Here is a 24,552-nt window from a genome sequence, read left to right as displayed (position 1 = left end):
GCAAAAACTATAATTGTTATATAAGTATGTCCTAGAATATGTGTAGCAATATATTGTGAAATAATTGCAGAAATAATTTGTTATTCATCTTCAGGTTCTCAAAGTGTAAAACCAGAACCGAAACTTTTTGTTTCGCGGGTATTGCTATTTACCAATTTTTCTTGAGGCGCCAAGGGGCATTTCTCCCAGGTAAGTGCTGTGAGGTATTGTTAACGTACTGTGTTGCTGCACACTTTGTTACTGCTCGCTTGGGTTTCCGCCTCCGTCCTGCGAGCCTGTTTGTTTCGTACAAGGCGTATTCAAAGAGGAAGAGGATGGAGATGCAATCGGCCACTTGTCCCCCACTACTACGCGAGGTGAGTTAGCGTTCCATTCTTCCGAAAGCACTAGCGACGAAGCGAGTGTTGCCTAAAGTTCGGGACAACGCGATGCCACATGTCAGTCATGAGCGAGACGTGAACTTCGCTCGCTGTTTTGTTGGAGACGGTGCGAAGCATACATCTGCCCGTTTCGTTAGTTGTGACTACGGGGTTGAACTTAACATTTGTTGTTCTTGTTTTGCCTTATTTTCCGTGTCCTGTCAGTGGCATCGGCGCAGCCTTTGCACCGGCGTTGCCTGTAGCGAGCTTGCCGTGAGAAATGCGTTGAATAGCTGATGCTGTTTCTCTGAAGTTGCGTGCAGATTGGCATAACTCTTTTCCGCAGGCACCTTATTAAGAATGCTGCTGTGTTATCCAAGTTGCTGCAAGCGCTGTTTTGAAAACACAGCTTGAAGCGCCTGAAACTTAAGTTCCGTTCTTGAATACGGGCAGAAGCAACCTGGCGTTGAGACGTTCATTATCTGTCAGCGCAACAACTAGGCAATGACGTAAAAAAAGATCGTCTTCGTCTAGTTGCCGAGCTCACATATCGTGAACACATACGAACTCGCCTAGTTCTCTCTAGCTGAGACGTTCTTCGCCGTGCCTTATGCTTGTATCTCTGTATTAAACGCGCGTAGATGAGACAATTCAGCAAGAAAGATATTACACTCATTTGAACCTTTGACGAAAATGGACAGAGTGAGAACTGACAAAGTTGTGTAATTTACTTGTCAATGACAGTTTCTTCACCACTCATTTTTATTACTCCACCTGTCAGCGTAGGGCACCTTAATTTAGGCGGAGGCGTCCAGTCTGTTCCAAATACACATCTGTGAAGTTGCATTGCTCACTGTTCTCCAAGTACACTGGGCTCCGGGGACAGACGTGTGGATTCTTGAACACAGTTTGCCTGAAGTGTGATGCACTTGTATGCATAAGTTGGAACAGCTTTCAGCCTAACTTCTCCTTTATGGTGATTTTACCGTAAGCACAAATGCATCACATTATTGGTTGATTTACCACAGCTTTGATGCAGCATGAACCAAGGTGCACAAACTTTTTCCCCTAAACTGTCCGGGGCTTCCAGTGTGAGAGCACTCAGCAGTTGCTTTGTGAATCAACGAATTCCACGTCTCATTTCCACGTCAGGAAGTACTGGATTAGATTAACACCCATATCATGACATTAAAATAGGGATGCCATTGGACATACTCTCCAAAGTTGAGGTCAAAACTGCTTATATTCTTAAAGTGAAAACTGTATTATCAATGGGACTCGCCACTAATGACAGGAACTACTATGCAGGAAGGTTAGTAAGCTGATAAAGTAAATTGAAGCCAAATGTCAGTCAAATAGCTATAAAAAGGAAAGCAATAATAGTTCTTGTGTGTAAGAAGACATCACTGTGAATTAGACCTTAAACAAAACTGTCAGAGCTGCCCAGAGATGAAACTGGCACATTTTGTTCTTTTCTACCATAATTTCTTAGCTGAACTAGGCGAAAATGCAGAAATGAAAAGTGATACATAGGTGACACGCATACGTGTGTATATGGTGACACTGTGTATGCAACATAGTAACCTTGTCAGTTAAAAACAAGTGCTGCACAACATCGTGAAAATACCTCGACAGAGCTCTGATACAGTTGCTGCTGAAATCTAGCTACATGTTGGAATGAGTGTGATGCTTTTCAAAAAATACACTCCCGAAGAAATTGTTGAAAAGGGCCTAGTATGTACTGAGATATTCATAGTGCAATATTTACTTTCCTCCGTTCCCCTGAACTCATTTGTTCCTCTGAACTTGGGCATTTTTGTCCCTGCGGTGTACTTCTCGTACTTCTTCGAGGCTGACATCCCACACAGGCACCCCAGGGTGACAAAGTACCAGTGGCAGGTTGGGTGGGATGCATTGTACAAACCACAGCTCCACACTTCCTAGAAAATCTTGTTGAATGTACAGTGCAGTCCGCTGTTAAAAGGAACAGGTGGGTAGAGCAGATGCACATTTTTTTAACTGAGGTTTTTTAGCGCACGAAAAGGGACGAAAGACTGGCAAGACGCGGACACAGCGCTTTGGCAAGCAGGAAGCCACCTGGCTTTGTAGCAGGTGACTCGTTGCACACCTCTATAGTGTTTTAGAGCCTCAGCCCGCACTTAGAGCGCCAACGAAGTGAAAGCTACACGTTGAGGTGTACGCTTTGGTGGTGGACCATATTGTAAATGCATGTCAGCGATGACTGGCGTGTGTCGGCTGTCATGCTTCGGGTAACGTCATTGTGACACTGTCTAAACAAGTAAAAAGTGCAGGGGTTTGGAAAGCCACAGAAAAGAGCCAAATGATATTCGTTATGCGAAATCTGAGGTTCTCTGCGGCATGCAGTAGAATGATATTTGCCTCGTGTTTTCATAGCATCATTGTCCATCAGAAGGAGAATGTTTTCTTACCACCTTCAAAAAGTGCTTCAGTGCCCATTTATATATTTGGCTGGCTGGGCAAAAGTACTTCAATGGCACCATTTGACATGGTCATTGCACGCAAAGATGCAACACACTGGCACTTGTTTTTTTCTGGCCCCCTCAAGGTATCTGGTAGGCATTGTGGTAAGTTGCAATTTTGTTCGCAGCTAAATTGTTTCCTGGATTAAAAGAAATGTGAGTTTTCTAGGAGCAAAATCTAGTGGTCAAGATTTACTCAGTGTTTACCTGGAGCACCCAAAAGGTTCACTTAAGAATAATATAAAATCAAATCTTTATTCAATACAGTTAATTACAAGGATAATTATATACATGCAGGGCCCCAGACCTCTCATAGATGTGTGAGGAATTTAGATTAAGAAAGTTAGAGGTGCTAAAGGTAAAGAGAGACAATCAGTTTAAACTGAGAACGTGTGACATACTGTTTCAGAATTCAATTTCAGTTAATTTTGTGGCATTAGGTTTACTTTTGGAATAGAAAATCAATATTAAGGCTGCATTTCTGAATTCATGCCAGAACCCCAGTGCTGATATGTCAGTGTCATGTCACCAATTTCAATATATATATATATATATATATATATATATATATATATTTTTATGTGGGCCCATTGTGGCTCAACAGACGTCCTCAACACTTGCTAAGTTCAATGTCTTGCTCTTTTAGAATACTATGTAGTCAATATTTACCTCCAAAGTAATAACTAGGCCCTAGCCGACGTTCCGTGATGTCATGGTGAGCTAGATGGTGCAGGAACTTCTAGGGAGTTTTGCCAGCAGTTTTTTATTATAATAAATTTTCTGTCTTACCAAGCCACTACTTATGGTAGAAGCAGTGGCTCCAAATTACCAACAGAGCTGAACCTGTTTTAGGGCGCAGCTCTTTGGCGTCCGTTCCTGGGTTTCGCGTCGTCGTCGGCGTTGTCGTCGGCCTCGTAACCAGCTCCGCCCCCCTTTCATCCCCCCAGCGCTAGCAGCGACCGACTGATACCGCTGGATGCCGCTGACGCCGCTAGAGAGTCAAGATAACGTGACTGCATAGAACACCGTCGCCGCCATGCAGAAAGAGGAGGAAAGGGTCCCCCCCCCCCCTGTTCTTGTGTGGCGTATAGGGTGCTCTTCAGTTGCCGACCCGCCGGTTATTTCACGTAGGCCCCGGCACGTCGACGAATACGTGACCGCCTTCCCACGGCTAGACCTGGTTCTTAGCGCTGCGGAAGCGAGGGTATCATATTGTTTGTGTCGGCATCGGCGGTGTTGTCCCTGAAACCAACTCCGCAGCTGGGGTTGACTCACTATCGGCGTCAGCGGCATCAGTCAGTCGCTGCTATCTCTTCCCTCCTCCCTTTATCGTGTTGTCCGCTTGCTGCGCGTGCTTCTGCCCCCATCGTTTGCCGCTGGGTGTACACGCCGCCCCCCTACCCCCTCTTCCTGCGAGTCTCCGGTTGTCAAAGCGCCGGCTCGAACTTAATTCCTTTCTTCGCTCCTCCTCCAATGCAACCCCTGTGCAGTGGCAATCAGAGAGCCAGATCGGTGGCGGCGGATCTGTATATGTGCACCGCCAGAGCCGAAATTGCCGCTGCTGTTCGCCCTGTGCGGTGGCAATCAGAGAGCCAGATCGGTGGTGGCGGATCTGTATATGTGCACCGCCCGAGCCGAAATTGCCGCTGCCGTTCGCCACTGCGAAATTATCTGCCAGTTCTTTCTGAGCCATGAGCGAGACGACCGATGGAAGTCCTCCGTCTGCTGCTGCTGCTGCTGCTGCTGCTGCTAAACGAGCTGCCAGAGCAGAGGCCCAGCGCCGTCGCCGTCAGAATCCAGAGGTGCGTGCCGCCGAAGCAGAAGCTTACCGTCGCCGCCGTCGAGATGATCCAGGAGTACGCGTCGCCGAAGCAGAGGCTAAGCGCCGCCGCCGAGAAGACCCTGCCGTTCGCGCCGCCGAAGCGGAGGCTCATCGCCGCCGTCGAGAGCAACCAGCAGTAAGCGAGGCTGAAGCAGAAGCTCATCGCCGCCGCCGAGAAGACCCTGCAGTTCGCGCCGCCGTAGCGGAGGCTCATCGCCGCCGTCGAGAGCAACCAGCAGTAAGCGAGGCTGAAGCAGAAGCTCATCGCCGCTGCCGAGAAGACCCTGCCGTTCGCGCCGCCGTCGAGAGCAACCAGCAGTAAGCGAGGCTGAAGCAGAAGCTCATCGCCGTCGCAGAGACAACCTCGCGAGGCACTTGTATAGATCTCGTCTTTGAGAATCAAGCATTGGTGTACCAAGTCGAACATATATCAGTCTATTTCTCCGACCACAAAGCTTCCTTCATGACTGTCAAGAACTGTTAGTGGAGTCTTTGTTAAAGGAATACGTGTGAAAAATAAAAAAAAAATTCTGTGATAGCGCATACATGTGTTGCTCGATTTCTTTGCCTCAATCTATCGAAAAGGTGAAACAGCTTATTTGCTGCGCTCAAATTTCACATTAGGAAGTAACGTAATCGTCGGTAATTTTTTTTTCTCTTTAGTGTTCGTTCTAAAAATTTCTGGGCCACCAAATTTAGGGAAAAAAAGATGCCTGGTTGTGCGTGGCGTTCATAATGTTTAGAATAGTGCTGATGCTTCTCTCTAAAATGGTTGACCTCTTGTAAACTGTGCTTCTCATAAAACAAACATTGCAAGGTTTTTCCGTAACCTAAGATTTCAGAGTAATTCAGTGTTCCCTTTTTAACATCACTGCCTCACACTGCGAAAGTATTCCTTCACTGCTTCACTTTGTGTGCAGTTGAACGACATGATGACGATGTTGCAGCCAGCATGAAAATAACTTCATTATGTATTACATTTGTTAAAGACATATATTTGACTCTCATTCATATTGGTGACAATCATTTTACATTCACTTCATTATTGGGGTGTGCGAATATTGGAAACTTTCGAATAATCAATTGAGTAATCACTATTTATATATGCAAATATATTTGTTATAGTTTTGAAATACTGAAAAAATGTGAACTGTGAGCAATCAAGCATAATATTGGAGGGAAAGTGTGATAGTTTTCATCACTGCGGCCATAAAACTTGAGAGATTTTGCCCAGAGGGACAGTCTATGCCACTCGGAGAGCTAGACCTGACCAGATTTACAGCGATAACTTTCACTCTGAAGAGCACTGTGTATGCAAACAAATGCTTAATTGTTCTTAATGCTCGATTTGGGCTTTATTAAATAATGCTTCATAACATGCGATGTAATGAAAGAAACTTGCTAACGTTATGAATGCTTGGAAGTGAAAATCATTTTGCATCACAATTGGAAAAATGGGTGCTCATTATTTGGGATGTATTGAATATTTCATTCAAATTTCTATTCATATTGATATATATTGCATATAATAAAAATATTACGTAGTTGAGCATGTACAGAAGAAACTCCCAAGGTTTAATCGTTGGTGGGACCTCCCATGCAAGTAAAAATGAATAGAAAGACAAAGTGAAAGATAAAGCTTATGAAAGAGTGCATAAATTACTATATATATATATATATATATATATATATATATATATATATATATATATATAAGCTGTATAACACTTCAATAACATTCACTGGTAGAGGCGATTAATTATGGTCTGAAAACAGAAAATGTTTCAGGTTTCTTTTAAACATTTTAAGAAAGTTCCAGCTTTTTATATGCATGTTCCAGAATGATACTGAGAAAAAAGATGCAAAGTGGATCTACCATAATTTGTGCAAATACTAGGCAAGAGCAAGTTAAGATGGTTGGCGAAAGGAGTAGAATTGGGACTAGAGTGCATATGCTATGGGATTTGCTATTGGCACTTTTCAATTTGCATATGATTGGTCTCATGGATTGCTGTTCCAGCACTCCTATTCATTATATCTGATCATATGTAATATTGAGATTCCGCTGTGTACCCTGACGAACCAAGTATTTTCATCTGCTGAAAATCGGCTCTTAATATGTTTCTTGAACCCTTTTGAACCTTCCAATTCGCCAGCTCTAGTTCACTTCCTTTCAAACCGGAATCCAGGAATGTGTCTGTCAGTGAATGTTGACGTGAAAAATTTATTCTCTGCCTCACAACATACTTATGGAAAGTGAAAATTTAGATTAACAGAACAATGAGGCCGAGTTCAGGACAAGAACAGCCTTGCCAGCAGAATCGTCCTTTTAACAGCTAGCGGTTTACTTAAAATTCATGTTTGTTGCTGTTCAAACAAGAAGCTGTATGTACAGAAGACAGGACTATGTGTAGGATCGAAAGTTGCATCAGTCTTAGCATTTCTTTGGGAAGCCATGTCAACAGGAATCATCAGGAGCAGCTAGCCGGATTCACAGGTAAAATAATGATACACCAATGACTCTGGGATATTTCTTGTAAAGGACAATTACAATAATAAAGTGGTCAGTGTGATGTTTCTAAACATCTTAAGAGAACGAGGTTTAGGGCTCAGATATGCAGTATAACTCATGAAAGACAAGCAACTGAGCAGTTTTGATTGATGAAGGATTGTTTCAGAACCCTGCAGGCAGTCATTTAAAAAAAAATAGTTTGATTATTAGATGAGAAAATGAAGGTCCAAGTATCAGTATTTGAATTTCGCGCCGGAACGTCAGCATGACGTCAGGGATTCCAAAGTATGTTTTTGCATTTGGGCCGCGTTGGCTGAGTAAAGGTTCCCGAAATTTGCCATGTTTAATATTTGGTTCCTTTAGAACACAACGTGGTCAATCTGTACAGCTATATATAATTAGTAGGCACTAGAAGATGCCATAAAAATCCATGACGTCACAGCCACCATGTGCGGGAACTTAAGTAGGCGTCGCCACCCGTATTTCGTTCTTGCGCTTTTTCTGGCTTACCAAACGTCTTATCATTGTAAGAGTGGTGTTTTTGGTGTTCTAGAAAGGTAGTTTACTGATGCAGAAGAAATCATTTTTCACTTTAGTGTCCCTTTAAGATTATATTTCGTATGTAAGCACGTCCACTCGTCTTATTATCCAAGGACAAAGAAATGTTTGCCGAGTTACTGCTCTAAACAAAAGTTGAGAATGACCTAGCCATATCGACACTGTGAGCAGCTTTATTCAAGTCTTGTATGCACCAGACCCAGCCATATAATCAAGACAATGCTTTTACCGTAGTGCGCATATACGGTAAAACAAATGCATTTAATTCATCTGCACTTCCTTGTGCCATTCGTCTCTGGAATGACCTCCCTGATAACATAGCCTCCATATCTAATCCTGACACGTTCCACTCTCAGTTACTCACACTTTTCCCATTTATTACCGTTCACGAGTGCCCAGTCTAGTGTATTTTATCGCGCATATTTGCAATGTTGTATATCATTTTCATAAACAGTATTCCTTTTGCTCTGTTAACAGTAAGAAGTGTTCGTGTGCCTTCAGATATTGCTTTGTGTTCCCTGTACCTTCAATAGTGTGTAACACGGTAATCTTATTATAGCAGTGTTCTTGTTGGAAATTTGCACTTTTTACACCTTTGCTGTTTAATATGCCCCCCTTACTTTATGCCCTGCCATAGGGCCTGTAAGGTTCTTTTGAATAAATAAATAGATAAACAAGATGCCACAGATTAATCTCGGCAGTTAAGGCTTATAGCACAACGAAGAAAGACCAAGGCAAGTTTTGGAAGGCTATGGTAAATTTTTATGTACACAAACTGCCCCACAGACTGAAGGTATGGAGTGCAAAGTATTTTTCTACTTCGGATACGCTTTTCAGGTGTTGCACTTCAGCCAGAAAAAAAGGTTGAAGACCCTGCAGGAACTTGAATTGGCAGACTTCACATCAAACATGTGCACTGATATGTCCCATGCAATGTCTGGGTGGTCTACCTTTCGCCAATATCTTGCAGAAATACATGGGCCAGAGTGTTCAACCGTGGTTGCCCAGTGGCTATGGTGTTAGGCTGCTGAGCATGAGGTCGCGGATCGAATCCCAGCCATGGCGGCCGCATTTCAATGGGGGCAAAATGCGAAAACACCCATGTACTTAGATTTAGGTGCACGTTAAAGAACCCCAGGTGGTCAAAATTTCCGGAGTCCTTCACTACGGCCTGCCTCATAATCTGTAAATGGTTTTGGCACGTAAAACCCCATAATTTAATTTAGAGTGTTCGAAGTGTGAACAGGGATGTCATCGGAGATCATTGTTCGGCGCGTTTGTTCGGTTACTGGCGCGTGCGATTGGCCTACTCCGCGCCGACGTCGCCAGCCGCGGGGCGCGGCCACGTTTTTGGTGACATCAAAATGACGGCACACTCCTGTCAATCATCTTGCCACCGAGCACGTTGTCTGCTAGGCGCCGAACACGATGGGAGCTAGGAAGTTTGGAGCAATCATCGCTCTTTACGAGACCGGCTTCGCATGGTGCGTCAGGTGGATTGGATTGGATCCAAACAGCGACTTCGGCAGCTGAATAGCACATTCGGATCCAATCCATAGTTTAATTCGAGAAAAATGGCGCTTGCGTTGCTCGAGGAGGAAGGAGAGCGGGTGGCAGCGCAAAACGTGTTTGAAGAAATGGCAGAAAGCGAATTCCAGCGTCGCTTTTGTTTCTCGAAACAAATATTGCATTGGTTGTACAGCGAAATCGGCCCTATCTTCGGTGCAAGCGAGCCACTGAAATGTTGTTGCTGCCTCTTGAAAAGTGCACCACTCTTCCCGTAGTTTCTTTCTTTCTTTTTTTCTTCTCGCTGTGCGCAACACCACCTAGGAACGACGCAGAGAAACTAATAGTTATATATTGCAGTAGTCACAGGTACTACTAATTCAAAACGTGTTTGAGCTTGAGCAGAATAAAGTAAATTTTTTAGATAAAGATTTTATACATTGAAAGATGAGAATCATTTCGATTTGTAGTATACTGTCTGCAAGCAGACGACAAATGAGGGAAGTAAACTTCCGGGGAGTTCACCGCTTGCCAATTGGCTGCTCTCTCCACCCCGTTCTCAGAAATTTTGCATACTGCCACTGTGTGACGTTGCAACAACTGAACAGAACGCGTATCAAACAAAGATCTCCGATCCCGCCCCAGAAGACTGGGCGAGCTCGAGCAGTAACTAGGAACTGCGTCATATCTGCATCTGGCATAGCATTGTCGAGCATGTGGCTGCCAACTGGACTTCGGAGACGCTAAGATTCTTTCCACAGAAAGAGATAAAATAAATTGAGAAATCGTCGAGGCATTTCGGATCAGGATACTTGGAGAGGCATGTGTCCACCGGCCGTCATTGTCACCCACAGGCAAAGGATTTGTGTACTTTCAGAGCGCATGTCACACAACTGGTTAACTATCATAGTGTTCGTTGGTTTCTTTTTCCTTTTTTCACAATGAACCTGTGATGTATGTAGGAGGTGCTACCAGCCTATATATTTTTTGTTTCCTTTCGATAAATCCAGTTGCGATTATGGAATGGTGTCTGGATAGCGCACCAAGACATGGACACACAAAAAATTGCACGGACGAAGCAAGCGCTTGTCCTCGTCTATTCATTTCTTCTTGTATTCGTGTTTTGCTATGCTATCCAGACACCATTTCATGATGGCCGACCAACAAGTCCAGCTCGCTACCCTCGTCCAGTTGCAAGTCTGCACACACGGCCTGTCAAATTTCTTGCACTTGCCCCATCTTTATCTGTGTAGTTTTCAGGAATGCAATCGCACCAACTTGCCCAGCTGTCCATACTTTTGTAATGAATGCTTAGACCTAGGGTGCGATCTTGTACGCGTTCCAAAATAGAACGGAGGCGGTTCGTTCTTTACGTCACGAAATAGGCGGTATGTTCCGTTCCGTTCGTCCGATAGCAGACGACACGGAATGATTGACAGCAGATATCACTTCACAATTGACGTCATGGCGTTCGGCGCGGTTCAAATTGACGAACCGTATTTGGCTCGGTGGAACGAACCGCCTCCGTTCTATTTTGGAACGCGTACAAGATCGCACCCCTAATGTTATTTCGTTGCACACAGCAGGGAGCCATCTGCCTCACATAAAAGATTGCTTGCTCGCTATTAAGGCCTCTAGCTTTTTTAAGGCCTCTAGCTAGCTTTTAAGGCCTCTCCATTTTGCTGTAGTGTAGGATGCCATGAACCATGCAACGGGTGATAGACACCACACAATGAGTACATGTTTATGACCATGAGTAACTCAAATGCAAAAGCTCCGATAATTGTTTTCGAGGTAGCTGTTGATTCTGAAAGCAGTTAGCATATTGCGAACTTGGACACAAGAAAGGCGACAAGACGAACTTTACGTTTGGATAAATGTAGTGTTTGTTTTGTCACCATTTTTGTCTGTTGTGTTAACCCTGTGGTTGTCTCCTACCAGACATTGAATTGATAGTTAATGTGTCCTGGCCAGCCTGTTCAGATTTTTTAAAGGGGCTCTAAAGTGAAACAGTAAGTAAGTTTAGACTAATAAAGTATTCTTGAGAGACGCTGTTTTCATTAATTTTGCGATGATATGTTGATTACCAGACGAGAAAGGGAAGGTTAAAATTTAATTGTTTTCGTACCAAATGCCTCAGCACCTGTATGTCAGTGTGAGGTCATGAATATCATAGTATTTTTTCCGTATTTTGGCCACGTTGGCTCAGTAAATATTCTTGAAAATTGCCGTGTTCAATCTTTGGCTCCTTTAGAACACAGCGTAGTGCATTTTTGCTGATAAACAATCAAGTACGTCCTAGTCGTCATCATCATCAGCCTGGCTACGCCCACTGCAGGGCAAAGGCCTCTCCCATACTTCTCCAACTACCCCGGTCATGTGCTAATTGTGGCCATGTTGTCCCTGCAAACTTCTTAATCTCATCCGCCCACCTAACTTTCTGCCACCCCATGCTACGCTTCCCTTCCCTTGGAATCCATTCCGTAACCCTTAATGACCATCGGTTGGTTATCTTCCCTCCTCATTACATGCCCTGCCCATGCCCGTTTCTTTTTCTTGATTTCAACTAAGATGTCATTAACTTGCATTTGTTCCCTAACGCAATCTGCTTTCTTCTTATCCCTTAACGTTACACCCACCATTCTTCTTTCCATAGCTCGTTGCGTCGTCCTAATTTAAGTAAAACCCTATTCGTAAGCCTCCAGGTTTCTGCCCCATAGGTGAGTACTGTTAAGACACAGCTGTTATACACGTTTCTGTTGAGGGATAATGGCAACCTGCTGTTCATGATCTGAGAATACCTGCCAAATGCACCCCAGCCCATTCTTATTCTGATTATTTCAGTCTCATGATCCGGATCCACAGTCACTACCTGTCCTAAGTAGATGTATTCCCTTACCACTTCCAGTGCCTCGCTACCTATTGTAAACTGCTGTTCTCTTCCGAGACTGTTAAACATTACTTTAGTTTTCTGCAGATTAATTTTCAGACCCACCCTTCTGCTTTGCCTCTCCAGGTCAGTGAGCATGCATTGCAATTGGTCTCCTGAGTTACTATGCAAGGCAATATCATCAGCGAATCGCAAGTTACCAAGGTATTCTCCATTAAATTTTATCCCCAATTCTTCCCAATCCAGGTCTCTGAATACCTTCTGTAAACACGCTGTGTATAGCATTGGAGAGATTGTATCTCCAAGCCTGACACCCTTCTTTATTGGGATTTTGTTGCTATCTTTATGGAGGACTACGGTGTCTGTGGAGCCGCTATAGATATATTTCAGTATTTTTACTTACCGCTCGTCTACACCCTGATTCCGTAATGCCTGCATGACTGCTGATGTTTCGACTGAATCAAACGCTTTCTCGTAACCAATGAAAGCTATATATAAGGGTTGGTTATATTCCGCACATTTCTCTATCACCTGATTGATAGTGTGAATATGGTCTATTGTTGTGTAGCCTTTACAGAACCCTGCCTAGTAGATGCTCTCAAATGTGCGACGTGACAGCTGGTGCAGGAAATTCTGGGAGGCATTGCCAATTGTCCTTTCTTGTTGTGCCTCATCTGACTTACTTAGCCTCTCTTCCTGCTAACAGTGGTGTCTTTGTTATTGCGGTAGGGTAATTTACTAATACGTGTGAAATATTTTTTCTTTAGTATCCCTCGTGCAGCCCTTGAAGGGTTGCCATAAGGGCGCCACGAAAGTAGAAAAGGAAAAAACAAAAGCAGTTCGCAGGGCATTGCTAATGGCTGCAACCTCAGCTTAAAAGAAGGATGTTTGGGGTAGATCGGGAAAGTGGACAGCACATCACTCTTTGTACCTCTGTCATTATTAGATCCAATGAAAAAATATATTCGGTGATATATTCACTGAAAAGCATCACTCTTGCTCCAGTGCACTCTGAGGTTTGAAGAAAAGATCTTGCAGAGCCCCCTTATTAATAAGCCTGCTTCCAGTGCAAGACAGGATTATAAGGCACCTGTGCTATGCATGTAAAGTGGGCAAGCAACAATGTGTGACTGAACAGAGTGCACGCGTGACAGTCAGAAATTTGCGCGGCCTTTGGTGGTTCACTGGCTGTCGCATGGGACTTTTGCCATTAGAGGGGAAAGGGCAGCGTCATCTGCAAGCCTGCGGTTCTCAGGAGCATACCAGCTAACATTTACAATTTTTTCATGAAATGCTAGAGTTTTAGGGCTTCTTTAAAAGTGCCGTGTTGGTTCCAGATATTCTGATTTTGTTTTCTTCTACTTTCTTCCAAACTTTAAGAAAGAGAAATACAGTTGTCAGCCGATTATTTGTACTTAACCGCAGTAGCGAGATGAACTTATTAAAAAAAGTGTAATCATAGCAGAAAGTTTGTCACTGTTTCATGTGAATATTTTAGGAATAAATATAGTAAGCATTTCTGTTTGTATGTGCCACAGATCACACTTGTTGCACTTCTAGAGCAGACTGCATGCTCACAGTGTCCCTGCAGAGAAGAAAGCCAGGGAAGCATTAACAGTCAGTCAGCATGTTTAGTAATCAGTTATAATACTTTTTGGCTTCTACTGTAGTACTTGTTAAGGCTGGCAGGCTTGCTGATGACATTGTGCATGCCAAACTAGGTCTCACAATAAAGTGCAAAGTTCGCTTTCAGATTCGCTCGCTCATTAAGCTTACGAGTGTGCAAAAGAAAAAGCGCTTGCTCGCCACGCACTTACGTGCACGCACAGTGTCAACATCCAATCGCCGCGCTGCTGCGGGCCACGTTCAACGTGCCAAACAGTACGGGTGGCAAATTTTTCGCACTCCTGGCATCGCTAGTGTGATGTATCCAAATTCACAAGCTGCTGCCTCGCACACCATGCTGCATCTGTACCCCGACAGTGAATCAAAACAGCAGAAGCCTGTTTGCACTTATCCGACGATCCATCAGTGCACGAGTACTTCGCCTCCACAATCAGTGGGCCTCCAACACATACGTGAAGCTCATCAGAATCTCGTACAGTTCCGCTCTCACACTGGAGCTTTTGCACACACAGTGTGACCACTTCAGCCTCAATACCTGTTGTACCTCTCGTATAATGACTTAAAGGATAGGCTGGATGTCAGCTACCTGCTTTTCCTCCACGAAACAGCGCAAACCGACATCACACTGCAAGAAAGTGAAGACGGTGGTAGTGGGGTCATAGAGACTTCTGTGCACCCACCATGCTGCACAGCGTAGCCGGACTTCACAATGCCCCCTGATGTTAATTTTAGTTGGGAGTAGTATACATAAATTTTGCCCATTTTAGGTTTATTCTTAGATGCAATTTACAAAATTGTTATACCACACTTCATTGCTGAGTTGAGTTGTAAACTTAATAGTTTTGTTTCCTGAAAATTTCCAATTTTCAACAGTTTGTCATTTTAAAGAATTATTTAGAGCCGCCGTCTGTGGCTCTGCGTAACACTGCCGAGTTTGAAAACTGAAGCTGGTCCTCTAAACGTTCAGGTCCACTCACTGTGCATTGACATAAAACACTCTGCAACTAGCAGCTCATCATCAGTGGCAGCCTGTTTATGTCATCTGGAGTTTAAAGGCATCTCCCAGTGTTCCTCAATTACTCCAGTCTAGCTGGCTCTATCCCACGCCTGTGAATATCCGAATATCATCAGATCCCTTGATTCTCTGCATCCCCATGACTGCATTTTCTCTTCCCATTGTATCAGTTGCACTGCATTAATAATGTACTGGTTGCAGTTCGTTATCTCTTCTATTCATTACTCAGTATAGCGATTTGGGCAGGTTTCTTGAAGTTCGTGACATTAACGCTCCACAAAGCACAAAAGTGTGGTACATAAATAGGTGTAGTTAGAGAAAAGTACAAACATAAGCACTCACTACCAGCTGAATTTTATCAGCCAAAGCCTGTATACATAAAAACGTAAAAGGTGAGAGGGTTACGCACAATATCATAGACGAACAACAGTATTCTCCCATCTCGCACAACCATTTTGTTCTGACATTACGGTGCTTTATGCTGCATTTGCTTCATGACCTATGCATTACCCCATCTTCTTAACTACACTTAATCTCAACTAAGTTACCATCTTGTTCACATTTGCTCTTTAAGGAGGCAGGTGGGTCTTAGGAGGCCAACAATTGCAATATAATAGGAATTTTAAAACACATTTTTGATATATATACAACTTTTGTGACAAATCTGTTAAAGGGACCCTGAAACGGTTCGGACAAATTTCGTACACGCGTAGGGTACAACTAAAGTTAATCATTCGCACAACAATTTGTGTAAAATGTCTCATTAAGAAAGCTACGGACGATTACAAGTTAACCTCCTCCATAGCCATGCATTTTCTCCTCAGCTCGTTCACTGAGTGATCGGGGCTAAGCTCCGCCTTCATTGGCTCTGCTTCATGATGACACGTCTTGTCGTCGACTTTCGGTTCTCCAGGAGCAAGCGCGCAAAGCCTCTCCAAACTCTCCACCAGCTGCTTGGCAGTTGACCCCAAGCGGGAGCCATCGAAGCAGCGTGCATTGCGAGCATTCTGTCGCAGCGCGGTACGTGTCTGGTGTTCCGGTAACCACAGGCTAGCTGGACATTTCGATGGGACGGTGGAGGCATAAACTCATGCTGATGAAGCAACATTAGCGTAGACGTATGTGAGCTGCCTGATCGGTCTCCACGGTCCAGCCACCCGTGGATGCAGAGCTTAACAGCCAAACAAAGAGCTAATATTCCTCTAACCAAGTGTAAAACATTTTAGACATTTACAAAAACAGTGTGTTAACGATTACACTCCTGAAAAAAATTACACCAGCAGCAAAGAAGAATACATTTTGTTACTGCTACTGTGCGTGGTTGAGCTCTGTGCCACCAGGTGGCTGCACCGTGCGGACCATTCACATTTGCCCTTCTGTTCATCCCCTGAAATGACACGCAAGGGGACACGGCCATGCTGTCCCCTTGCGCTTGCGTTTACCCTAATACCGGTCTCTTGAAATGCTATTGCGTTAGTAATCTTCCGGTGTAAAGTGACAGCCACAATCGCGCAAATCCTAGCGCCGATCGGATAGTGACAGTCCGATGCGCTGCAGCCAGTCCACTTGTCTGCTGCCTTGCAGAGGGACACAATGTTGCAGCTTGACATATTGCCAGTCGCTACATTTGCAGTCCACAATGCAGCAAAGTCAAATCATAGTGCTCACAAAAAGATTGGAAGCAACTCTGACCGCAGAGCTCGTGTCAAAATGGAGCACATGGTAACACAAGCAGACGACGCTTGCTGTGTGCCAGAAGTGCTTAAGTGTAGTGAGAAATTGTTCTTGTGCATCTTGTTCCTGTTACTTTATTTTTATAGAAAAAAATTAACTAACATTCCAACTGTTACGAACATCATTTGTTCACCATAAAGGTGAAAAAATGATTGATGATGCACCCTGGGCAGCCAATCGGATAGCTCGCCCACATGACGTCAGTTGGATGATTTACGTCATATTGGTAGGGGCAGCTGAAAATTCCGCCGAGCAGTGTGCTTTGATCAGCAGTGCTGTACATTTTTAAAACCTTATAATAAATTACATGCTTTATGCGGAGCACTTAGATGCATCAATTAATGATCGGAAGGACCTACTCTAATGACTCAGTACGTTTGTAGAAAATCATCATCTATTTAGGGTCCCTTTAAGTTTCTTGCTTCATGGAGCAATAGTATTGTCAAAAAATCAATTTGTAGCACACCTATGAGGTGAATTGGAGCTAATTTCAATTTTCTCAGAAATTTTTTTTAACTTCCTTGCAACTGCCAGCCTTGACATTTCGGCATCCAGAGCAGGATTTTTTTTTTTTTTTGTAGAAAGGTTCATGCATAAGTGGTGTAACACAGAGTTGTAAATGCTGGCTTCAAAACATAATTATTTTTACGCTATTTTTTGCCACTTTGTTCCCATACTGCAGGAACTGAAGTTGAATTTCAGTATTATAGATGCACAATAATTGATTGGAAATGCTTGAATCATTGTATTCTCTACCTTTCGGGCTGTTGACCAATGCGCTAAAATTAAATTTTTATTTTGCCATTTTCTTGCAATAGAAGCCTGAAACAATGGTATGTGAGAAATAATTGCCCTCTACACAGTAATATCTGAAATTGGCATGAAAGACTGAAGCATGCATAATTTCATCGAATGAAAATTAAATGATCGCATGAAGACCAGGCTGCCCACATAAATTATACCGCCGATTTCATCATCTACGTCAACGGCAATTCACGGTGAAACACTTCCAAGCGCTAGCTCAGCATCAAGTGTTGTTACATTCAGCAATTCTCCTTCACAGGTCTGCTCATGGAGAAACTCCAGCAGCAGCAACAGGGTAATGACCCTGCTAGCACCAGTGGGAAGGAGCATCCCTGCTCTTGTTGCGAGCGGGTCTTCCCAACCGCGGAGCGGTTGGCAGTGCACGTTAAGGTGCACCGGGACGGCCCCAGGCGACCACTCAAGTGCAAAGAGTGTTGCCGCAGGTTCACTCGCATCGACAAGCTACGTGCCCACCAGGTGGTCCACCGGGTTGGCAAGCCCCATCAATGTGAACTCTGCGGCAAAGCATTCACGCACAAGTGAGCTTCACTCCCCCTTTGCCACCCTTCGTGCACTCCGCACTTTGGCAGCAGCTAAGGTGAACCGCTTGCGGGCTTTAAAGCCAACTCCAAGTTGGGCAGACAGCTATTTCGCCCTTCATTAGGTTGACACAGCTGATTGAGAAGCTGAGAATTTCAGGACAAGTGATGGAACAGGAAAAGATGGGTGCAGTTCTCAGATACCTGAGGACGGCAGTAAGAATTAGAGAGCCAACTTGAGTAGCTGGTATGCTGGTTGGAGAGGAAAGACTGTCAGAGTTGGGTAGGTCACGTAATGCATAGGTCAGACGACCTTGTGGTCCATCACTGTAACAGGGTGGGCAACCGGTTACTGTCATTACTTTGGCTGTCTGTGACATGTGAGCTCCTTTCACAAATGTGCCTTCTCAGCACTGCTGCTTGACGTACCTCAGTATGGGAACACCAGTTGACAGATGTGGACATTCATGGATGACTAAGCAAGAATGGGCACAATTGAACTTTCTAAATTGGATCAAACCAATATGTGTAGCTGCATTTATGTTAAGTAGACCATCTTGGAAATGGAAAGTTTCAAGAGATGGAAAATGGCGTTAGCCCCGTGTAGCGTGTTGCAATTTTGCTACGTACCAAATCTAAGTCCGTACATCCAAACGGGACACTTAAGCGAGAGAAATCTTTACTTTGGAATCATGTGTGGTCATCCAGCGAAAACCGTCAGCGTGTCGCCATCTCTTACTCAGAGAACACTGCAAGAAACTTTTGCAGCTGCGTCCACTGAGGTGCATAAGTAAAGTCTTCCCATCTCTGCACTACCTACTGTTTTATGGACTGCCAGAAAGTGTGTTATGGTTAATCTGCAAAGTGCGAGTTTGTTCACTGTGAAAACATGTGAAAATAAAGGCACTGTTTTGTGCTAGATGCCCGTTTCAGCTTTCCTTAAACAAGCCTACAAATGTCACCCAGGGTAGTAAACAACTGTATCAGAATAATTTTAGATGTTATTACCTTGCATACAAGTATTTCCAAGTTCAATTGGAATGTCTTTCTTCAGGCAAAAAAACTGAGGCTGTAAAAGTTTAAGTGAAGCTTTCTTTCATGTTTGTACAAATGTCACACAAGTGTAATGCTAGTGGTGTAAATGTTCAAAGGTAACGCAGTCACGGAAATGTAAGGTAATTAGTTTGCTAATGCACCAGCAAGGCCAGAGGCATTACAAAAGGGAGGGCTTCCACCAAACAAACAAAATAATTGAACGAAAATGCAGTGAGCAAAAAAATAAATTACAAAGGCTTCTTTTTGTACAATTTCAGCCACGGCTTCGGAGCATACCGAACATGTAGCTGTAAAAATATGGTACAGTAAAACACTTTCACTTCTCATTTTGCGAGACCTAAAAGAAATGTCGAAGTTAACCACATCACCAATTATCAAGGGTATCTAGAGAACAAGAAACAAATGCTTACTACATATGCACACTTTTATTTAATAAATGAATCGGCAAATCCTGTTTTCATTTTGCAAAAACGCTGTGTGGAAGCTGCAATTCTTGTCGTCTTGTGACTGATTAGTACTTGCAGTGGCAAAGGCCTCGTGACTTCCTTTCTGGTGAGGCCACGGCACAAGACCCTTCGTCCGAGATATGCTTATCACAACCACGCACACATTCCAAATATTTTTTTGTCAGTCAGCGGGTCGGCAACAGGCCATCCGTTCATCGTGATGTAGCCACAGCGGGTTCAATTCCAGCATGCGGGAAGCACAAGGATCCCACTTCATCAGCTGCTTTTACCTTGTTTGTTTGCGTGCATATTGCACTGAGCTTAAACGAAACTACTGCTCTGTGATCGCCGTGAACAGGAACATGGACAGCAACCACACAGTTTATAGAGCACACAACGGACACGCACCGAGTCAAAACAAAACTACTGTTTGCTGCAAGCGCTGTGATTTGAACTGCAGTCACTATAGACACAATCTTAAATGGTGGCCATGCGGTTCCGAAGGCACACGGCCAACACACATAATAAGTCAAAAGATTTGCCGCAACCACCAGGGACGAAATCATGGTCGCTGTCAATGTGATCATGGATAGTAACTGTGCGATTTTGAAGGCACCCAGCTAATGCGGTGCCATACACAATGGTAAATGCAAGATTAAAGGTTATAAAGGCACAAACAGGTACAAAGCTTTCTGTCATTTCTGTCGTTCCCATATGGTTTCCGCTGATGACTACAGTGATGGGCACTCCGGCACTTTGATCCCCTCAAGCACTTGCGGCACTCTATCTTTTTGTGTTGCTTATATCCGGCGCTCCACACTCTCCAAGGTCCAAGGGTTGTCCGATTTAACCGGTGTGCGGGCAGATACGTCCAAAGTAGTAACGAGAGCCTAATGCCATTAAATAATTCGTACACCTGCCTGGACTGAAGGACAAGTCCAAATTATCTGTTTTAACTTTGATCGTTATTAAAGGGGCCCTGAAATGATTTTGACAATTTTATAGAGATGTACTGAGTAGTTAGAGTAGGTCCTTCTGATCATTGATTGATGCATCTAAGTGCTCCGCATAAGGCATGTAATTTATCATAAGGTTTTAAAAATGTACTAATGTACTAATCTACATTAAATATGCACAGTAAAATGTACTACACAGGTTTCCACAGATATTGAAATACCGGAGCTTTGTCCACTGCACTGCCGCTGGCACCTGCGATACATTGTTGCACGTGGCCATCCGTGTTCCTGACGTGTCATCTGGATCAGATCACATTCGGGAAGCGGAGGTGCCATTGCCTGCCTGACGGACACAGAAACTATAAGAGCTGCTACTGGCTTCAACTAGCTTCACTTTGGCAGCAGTGGCAGCAGCGAGCACCCGTACTTACGCTGTGATTACTATGCAGGTTGGTGCATTAGATACTGTCTCCACTATGCTTGTTGCTGCTGCTGCTGCTGCTGCTGCCTAAAAGCAAAAAGTGTGCATATCTGTTGTCTCTTGCCATCATGCCTCCGGAAGTTGCGAAATTCATCAAGTATTTCAGACAGGAAATGCGTGAAATGCGATCTTCACTTGAAAAAGAGCTACGAAAAGAATTTAAATAAGTGAAGTTGTTTATCAACTTCTTCAGCCAGCAGTTCTACGCCATGGCCACACGCTGCAGCCAAATTGAAAAAGAAAACTCTGCACTGAAGGAAGAAAATGCCGCACTGGCTTCTCGGTGTGAATCGCTCACACAGCTCGCACATAGCTCAGAATAAAGGATAACAAGCCTCGAACAGTATTCTAGAAATAAGAACATCGAGCTGAAAGGTATACCGCCCACAGAAAATGAAAGCGTGACAGACTTGGTAAAGTAAATTGGGGATGCTTGCAAAGAAGACATTAGGGAAGATGGCACTGGAACTGCCACCGTGTGAGCAGGAAAGAGAGTGGGTGCCCAAACATAGTTGTGCAGTTCCGGGCACATGCCAAACGCGAGGCACTTCTTGCAAAAGCGCGCAAAAAGCAAATCCTCACCTTTGACCTTGATCTCTTGGGTAAGTCACCCGTCTATGCTAATGAGCACTTGTGTCGGGTCTTCAAAAAGCTTCTTGGATGAGCGGTTTCCAAAAAGAAGGAAAAACAATGGAAGTATGCATGGGTGAAGGAAGGCAAAATACTCGCGAGGAAAACTGACACATCGAACTTGCTCTGTGTGACTTGCCCTGGGGACTTAGATAAGATACGATAATCAACATTTAGCATTCTAGCTGTCACCCCTGTCATAAAACATGGATATGTGTGGCGTTGCTCTGGCACTGTCCATTGTAACAGACCTTACAGCTGAGGGTAAACCCTTATCGTTTTTTCACCTGGACACCCAGTCCGCCAGGAACAAACAGGATGAACTGCGTGGATTATTTTCTTGCTTTGGTTTTTCATATGACGTCACCATGTTCCAGGAACTGTCGGTGTACAAATAAGCGACCACACAAACCTTTAAAAAACTGAGTCTATAACAGTTTAAGATATAAACGCATTAACGTTAGAAGAGTTTTAGAGTTGCTGCAGACTGATTGGGGAGCAGTTTACAAACAATCGGACCCTGATGATGCCTATTCCGCTTTTCTAATGCTATTCAAATCTTGTTATACTGAATGCTTTAAAAACAAAAAGGCTCATTCTAAATAATGAAGGAAGCCCTGGATTATTAAAAGCATGTTAATGTTGAACAAGCGGAAAGATACTCTTTACAGGCATTTCTTGCAAACAAGAGATCTGGATGATTTGCGGATGTTTAAGGGGTTTAGGAACAAAGTGACAGCAGTTATGAGACAAGCCAAAATGCACAACCTTCACAATTTTTTCAATGCTGAAGTGCTAAAACGTAGCGACAATGTCTGGAAAAGACTTAACAAAGTAGTTAGTAGGACAAGCACAAACCACAACCATATTCCAGACATAACTGCTGTAGATGGTGTATCAAGATCGGGAACATCTCTAGCTAGCTATTCTAGTTCATTTTCCACAACTTTAGTTGACAATCCTCATGATTCACTTAGATTATCTTGTATATAGGTACTAACCGTAATAGCACATTCCTAAAACCAACCAGTGCAAATGAAATTCAAATAGCGTTTCTAATGTTCCGAAACAGCCCATCCCGAGATTGCGATGATATACAAATTGGACCAGTAAAATACATCATACATGTTATCGCTTTTATCCTTAAGCACATCTATAATATCTGCTTTGCACAAGGCAGATTTCCTAATGCAATGCAGTTAGCAATAGTGAGTGTCATCTTTAAAGGTTGCGATAACAAAGAAATGTCTAACTACAGACCAATATGTATACTTCCCGTGTTTATAAAGGGCATAGAAAAGTTAATTACCAATAGAATGACTACGTTTTGTGACAAACATAACATACTGACAAATTTCCAATTTGGATTCCGCAAGGGTGATTCGGCAGAGTTGGCACTATTAACTCAAAAAGAACTAATCTTGAGTGCTGCAGAAAGCAAGCTTTTAGCCCTAGGTGTCTTCGTTGACTTTTCTAAAGTGTTCAATAGCTATAATCACGAGACATTAATAAAGAAACTTAAACTCAATGGCTTTAATGGAGTATTTCTATATTTACTAAAAACATACCTACAATATCGCCGCTAGAGGGTTATATCAACACTCAAACCTCTTATGGCATGGAAATTAACTGTGGGATACCACAAGGAAGTATCCTTGGGCCCTTGTTTAGTCTTTATTTTAGTGACATCACAAGCATTGATGAGATCGTTAAGTTAATTATTTATGCTGACAATACTAGCTTGTTTTTTACGTCTAGCTATGCTAATACTATGCTGCGATCACTTCCTTAATAAACTACATAAATGCAGCTCATTCAACTCGCTAACTATTTATAGCACTAAAACTAAAGCTGTGCTATTTCAAGCAAAAAGTAGACATACCATTATTAACTGCGACCTCATCATAGGTACTTCTATAATGGAACTTGCCCGCTGTGCCAAGAGTCGTGGAGTTATATTTAATACACACCCAACATGGAATAATCACGTTGATTTCATTTTCAAAAAGGTTGCCAGAGGTGTTGGCATACTAACATTATGTTTCTGTTTACCGCAAACCGTTAAAGTGCTAATATACAATTTGCTGTTTTTATCGCACATTAACTATTGCTACCTAGTCTGGTGTAGTACCACCACAACTAGCACTACTAAGCTGTTGATATTGCAAAAAGAAAGCCGTTCATGCAATTGCTGATAGATCGCGCCTCGCTCACACAGAACCACTTGTTAACAGCCTTCAAGTAACCACCATAAATTCCATCTGTAATGACTTACTATTTAAGTTATCTATAGGAAGCAAAAAACAAGGCAGCGATTTGATTCAGGAAATATCTAACCTCACAACAAATTATTACGATTACGATACACGGCATAATGAAACATCGTCTGTTCCGAAAACATGAACCAACTACAGTGTACAGTCACTGAATTACATACTACCATCATTACTTAACTCACTTGACAATGCTATATGATTTATTTCTGTATCATTTTCATCTTGTCAAATTATGTTTCTTGCTTCGGAATGCTGCTTCACATTCCTATATCGTGAAACATGTTTGTAAGCACGGTTTTTGTATAACTAAATGCCAACTCTTTTTTAATATATCTGTACAACTTATTAAACTGAATTGTGAACCATGCTTGTAAGTGCTGTTTTTGTATTATTAATTGCTGTAATGCCAATTTTTTTTCGTTTTTTACATGGGCCTCTGTCAAGCCGCACTCTTACTGCTTTTTGCCCATGTTCTGACATTGTGTAATCATGATGTCGAATAAATCCATGTGTCTGTACATCGCTGCCGATCGCAGCACACTGCTTGGCTGAATCTTCAGCCGCCCCTAACGGTTTGACATAAATTGCCCCAATGATGCTAGTAAGGTGTCGTGAGGCTTATAGCGCGTTAAAAAGACAAGGACGAAAGTGAGACGTGACACACACAGGCGCTAACTTGCAACAAAGTGTGGAAAGAACTACGTGGGGCAAAGCGGAAGGTGCCTCACTGAGCGTTTAAAGGAACACCGGTATAATGTAGCAGAAAAGCGGGGTGGGTTCCTTGACGCCCACTGCAGGCATTGCAGCTACACTGTCACCGGGGTGGATGATGGTGACCACT

The 24,552-nt window shown here is 43.3% G+C and overlaps 1 protein-coding gene across 1 annotated transcript in view; it reads left to right on the top strand.

The window, feature by feature from the left end:
• The first annotated feature begins 202 nt into the window (after window positions 1-202).
• Window positions 203-24,552, top strand: part of LOC139057620 (uncharacterized) — a 54,781-nt gene continuing 30,431 nt past the window's right edge. Inside the window, exons 1-2 of the mRNA XM_070536169.1 lie at window positions 203-356; window positions 17,587-17,866. Of these exons, the coding sequence (XP_070392270.1) occupies window positions 17,595-17,866 (272 nt within the window). The 5' untranslated portion in view covers window positions 203-356; window positions 17,587-17,594. The remainder of the gene's footprint in view (window positions 357-17,586; window positions 17,867-24,552) is intronic.

This window comes from Dermacentor albipictus, chromosome 3, assembly GCF_038994185.2.
Source record: "Dermacentor albipictus isolate Rhodes 1998 colony chromosome 3, USDA_Dalb.pri_finalv2, whole genome shotgun sequence".
Classification (NCBI taxonomy): domain Eukaryota; kingdom Metazoa; phylum Arthropoda; class Arachnida; order Ixodida; family Ixodidae; genus Dermacentor; species Dermacentor albipictus.
This window is presented reverse-complemented; position numbering and strand designations above follow the sequence as displayed.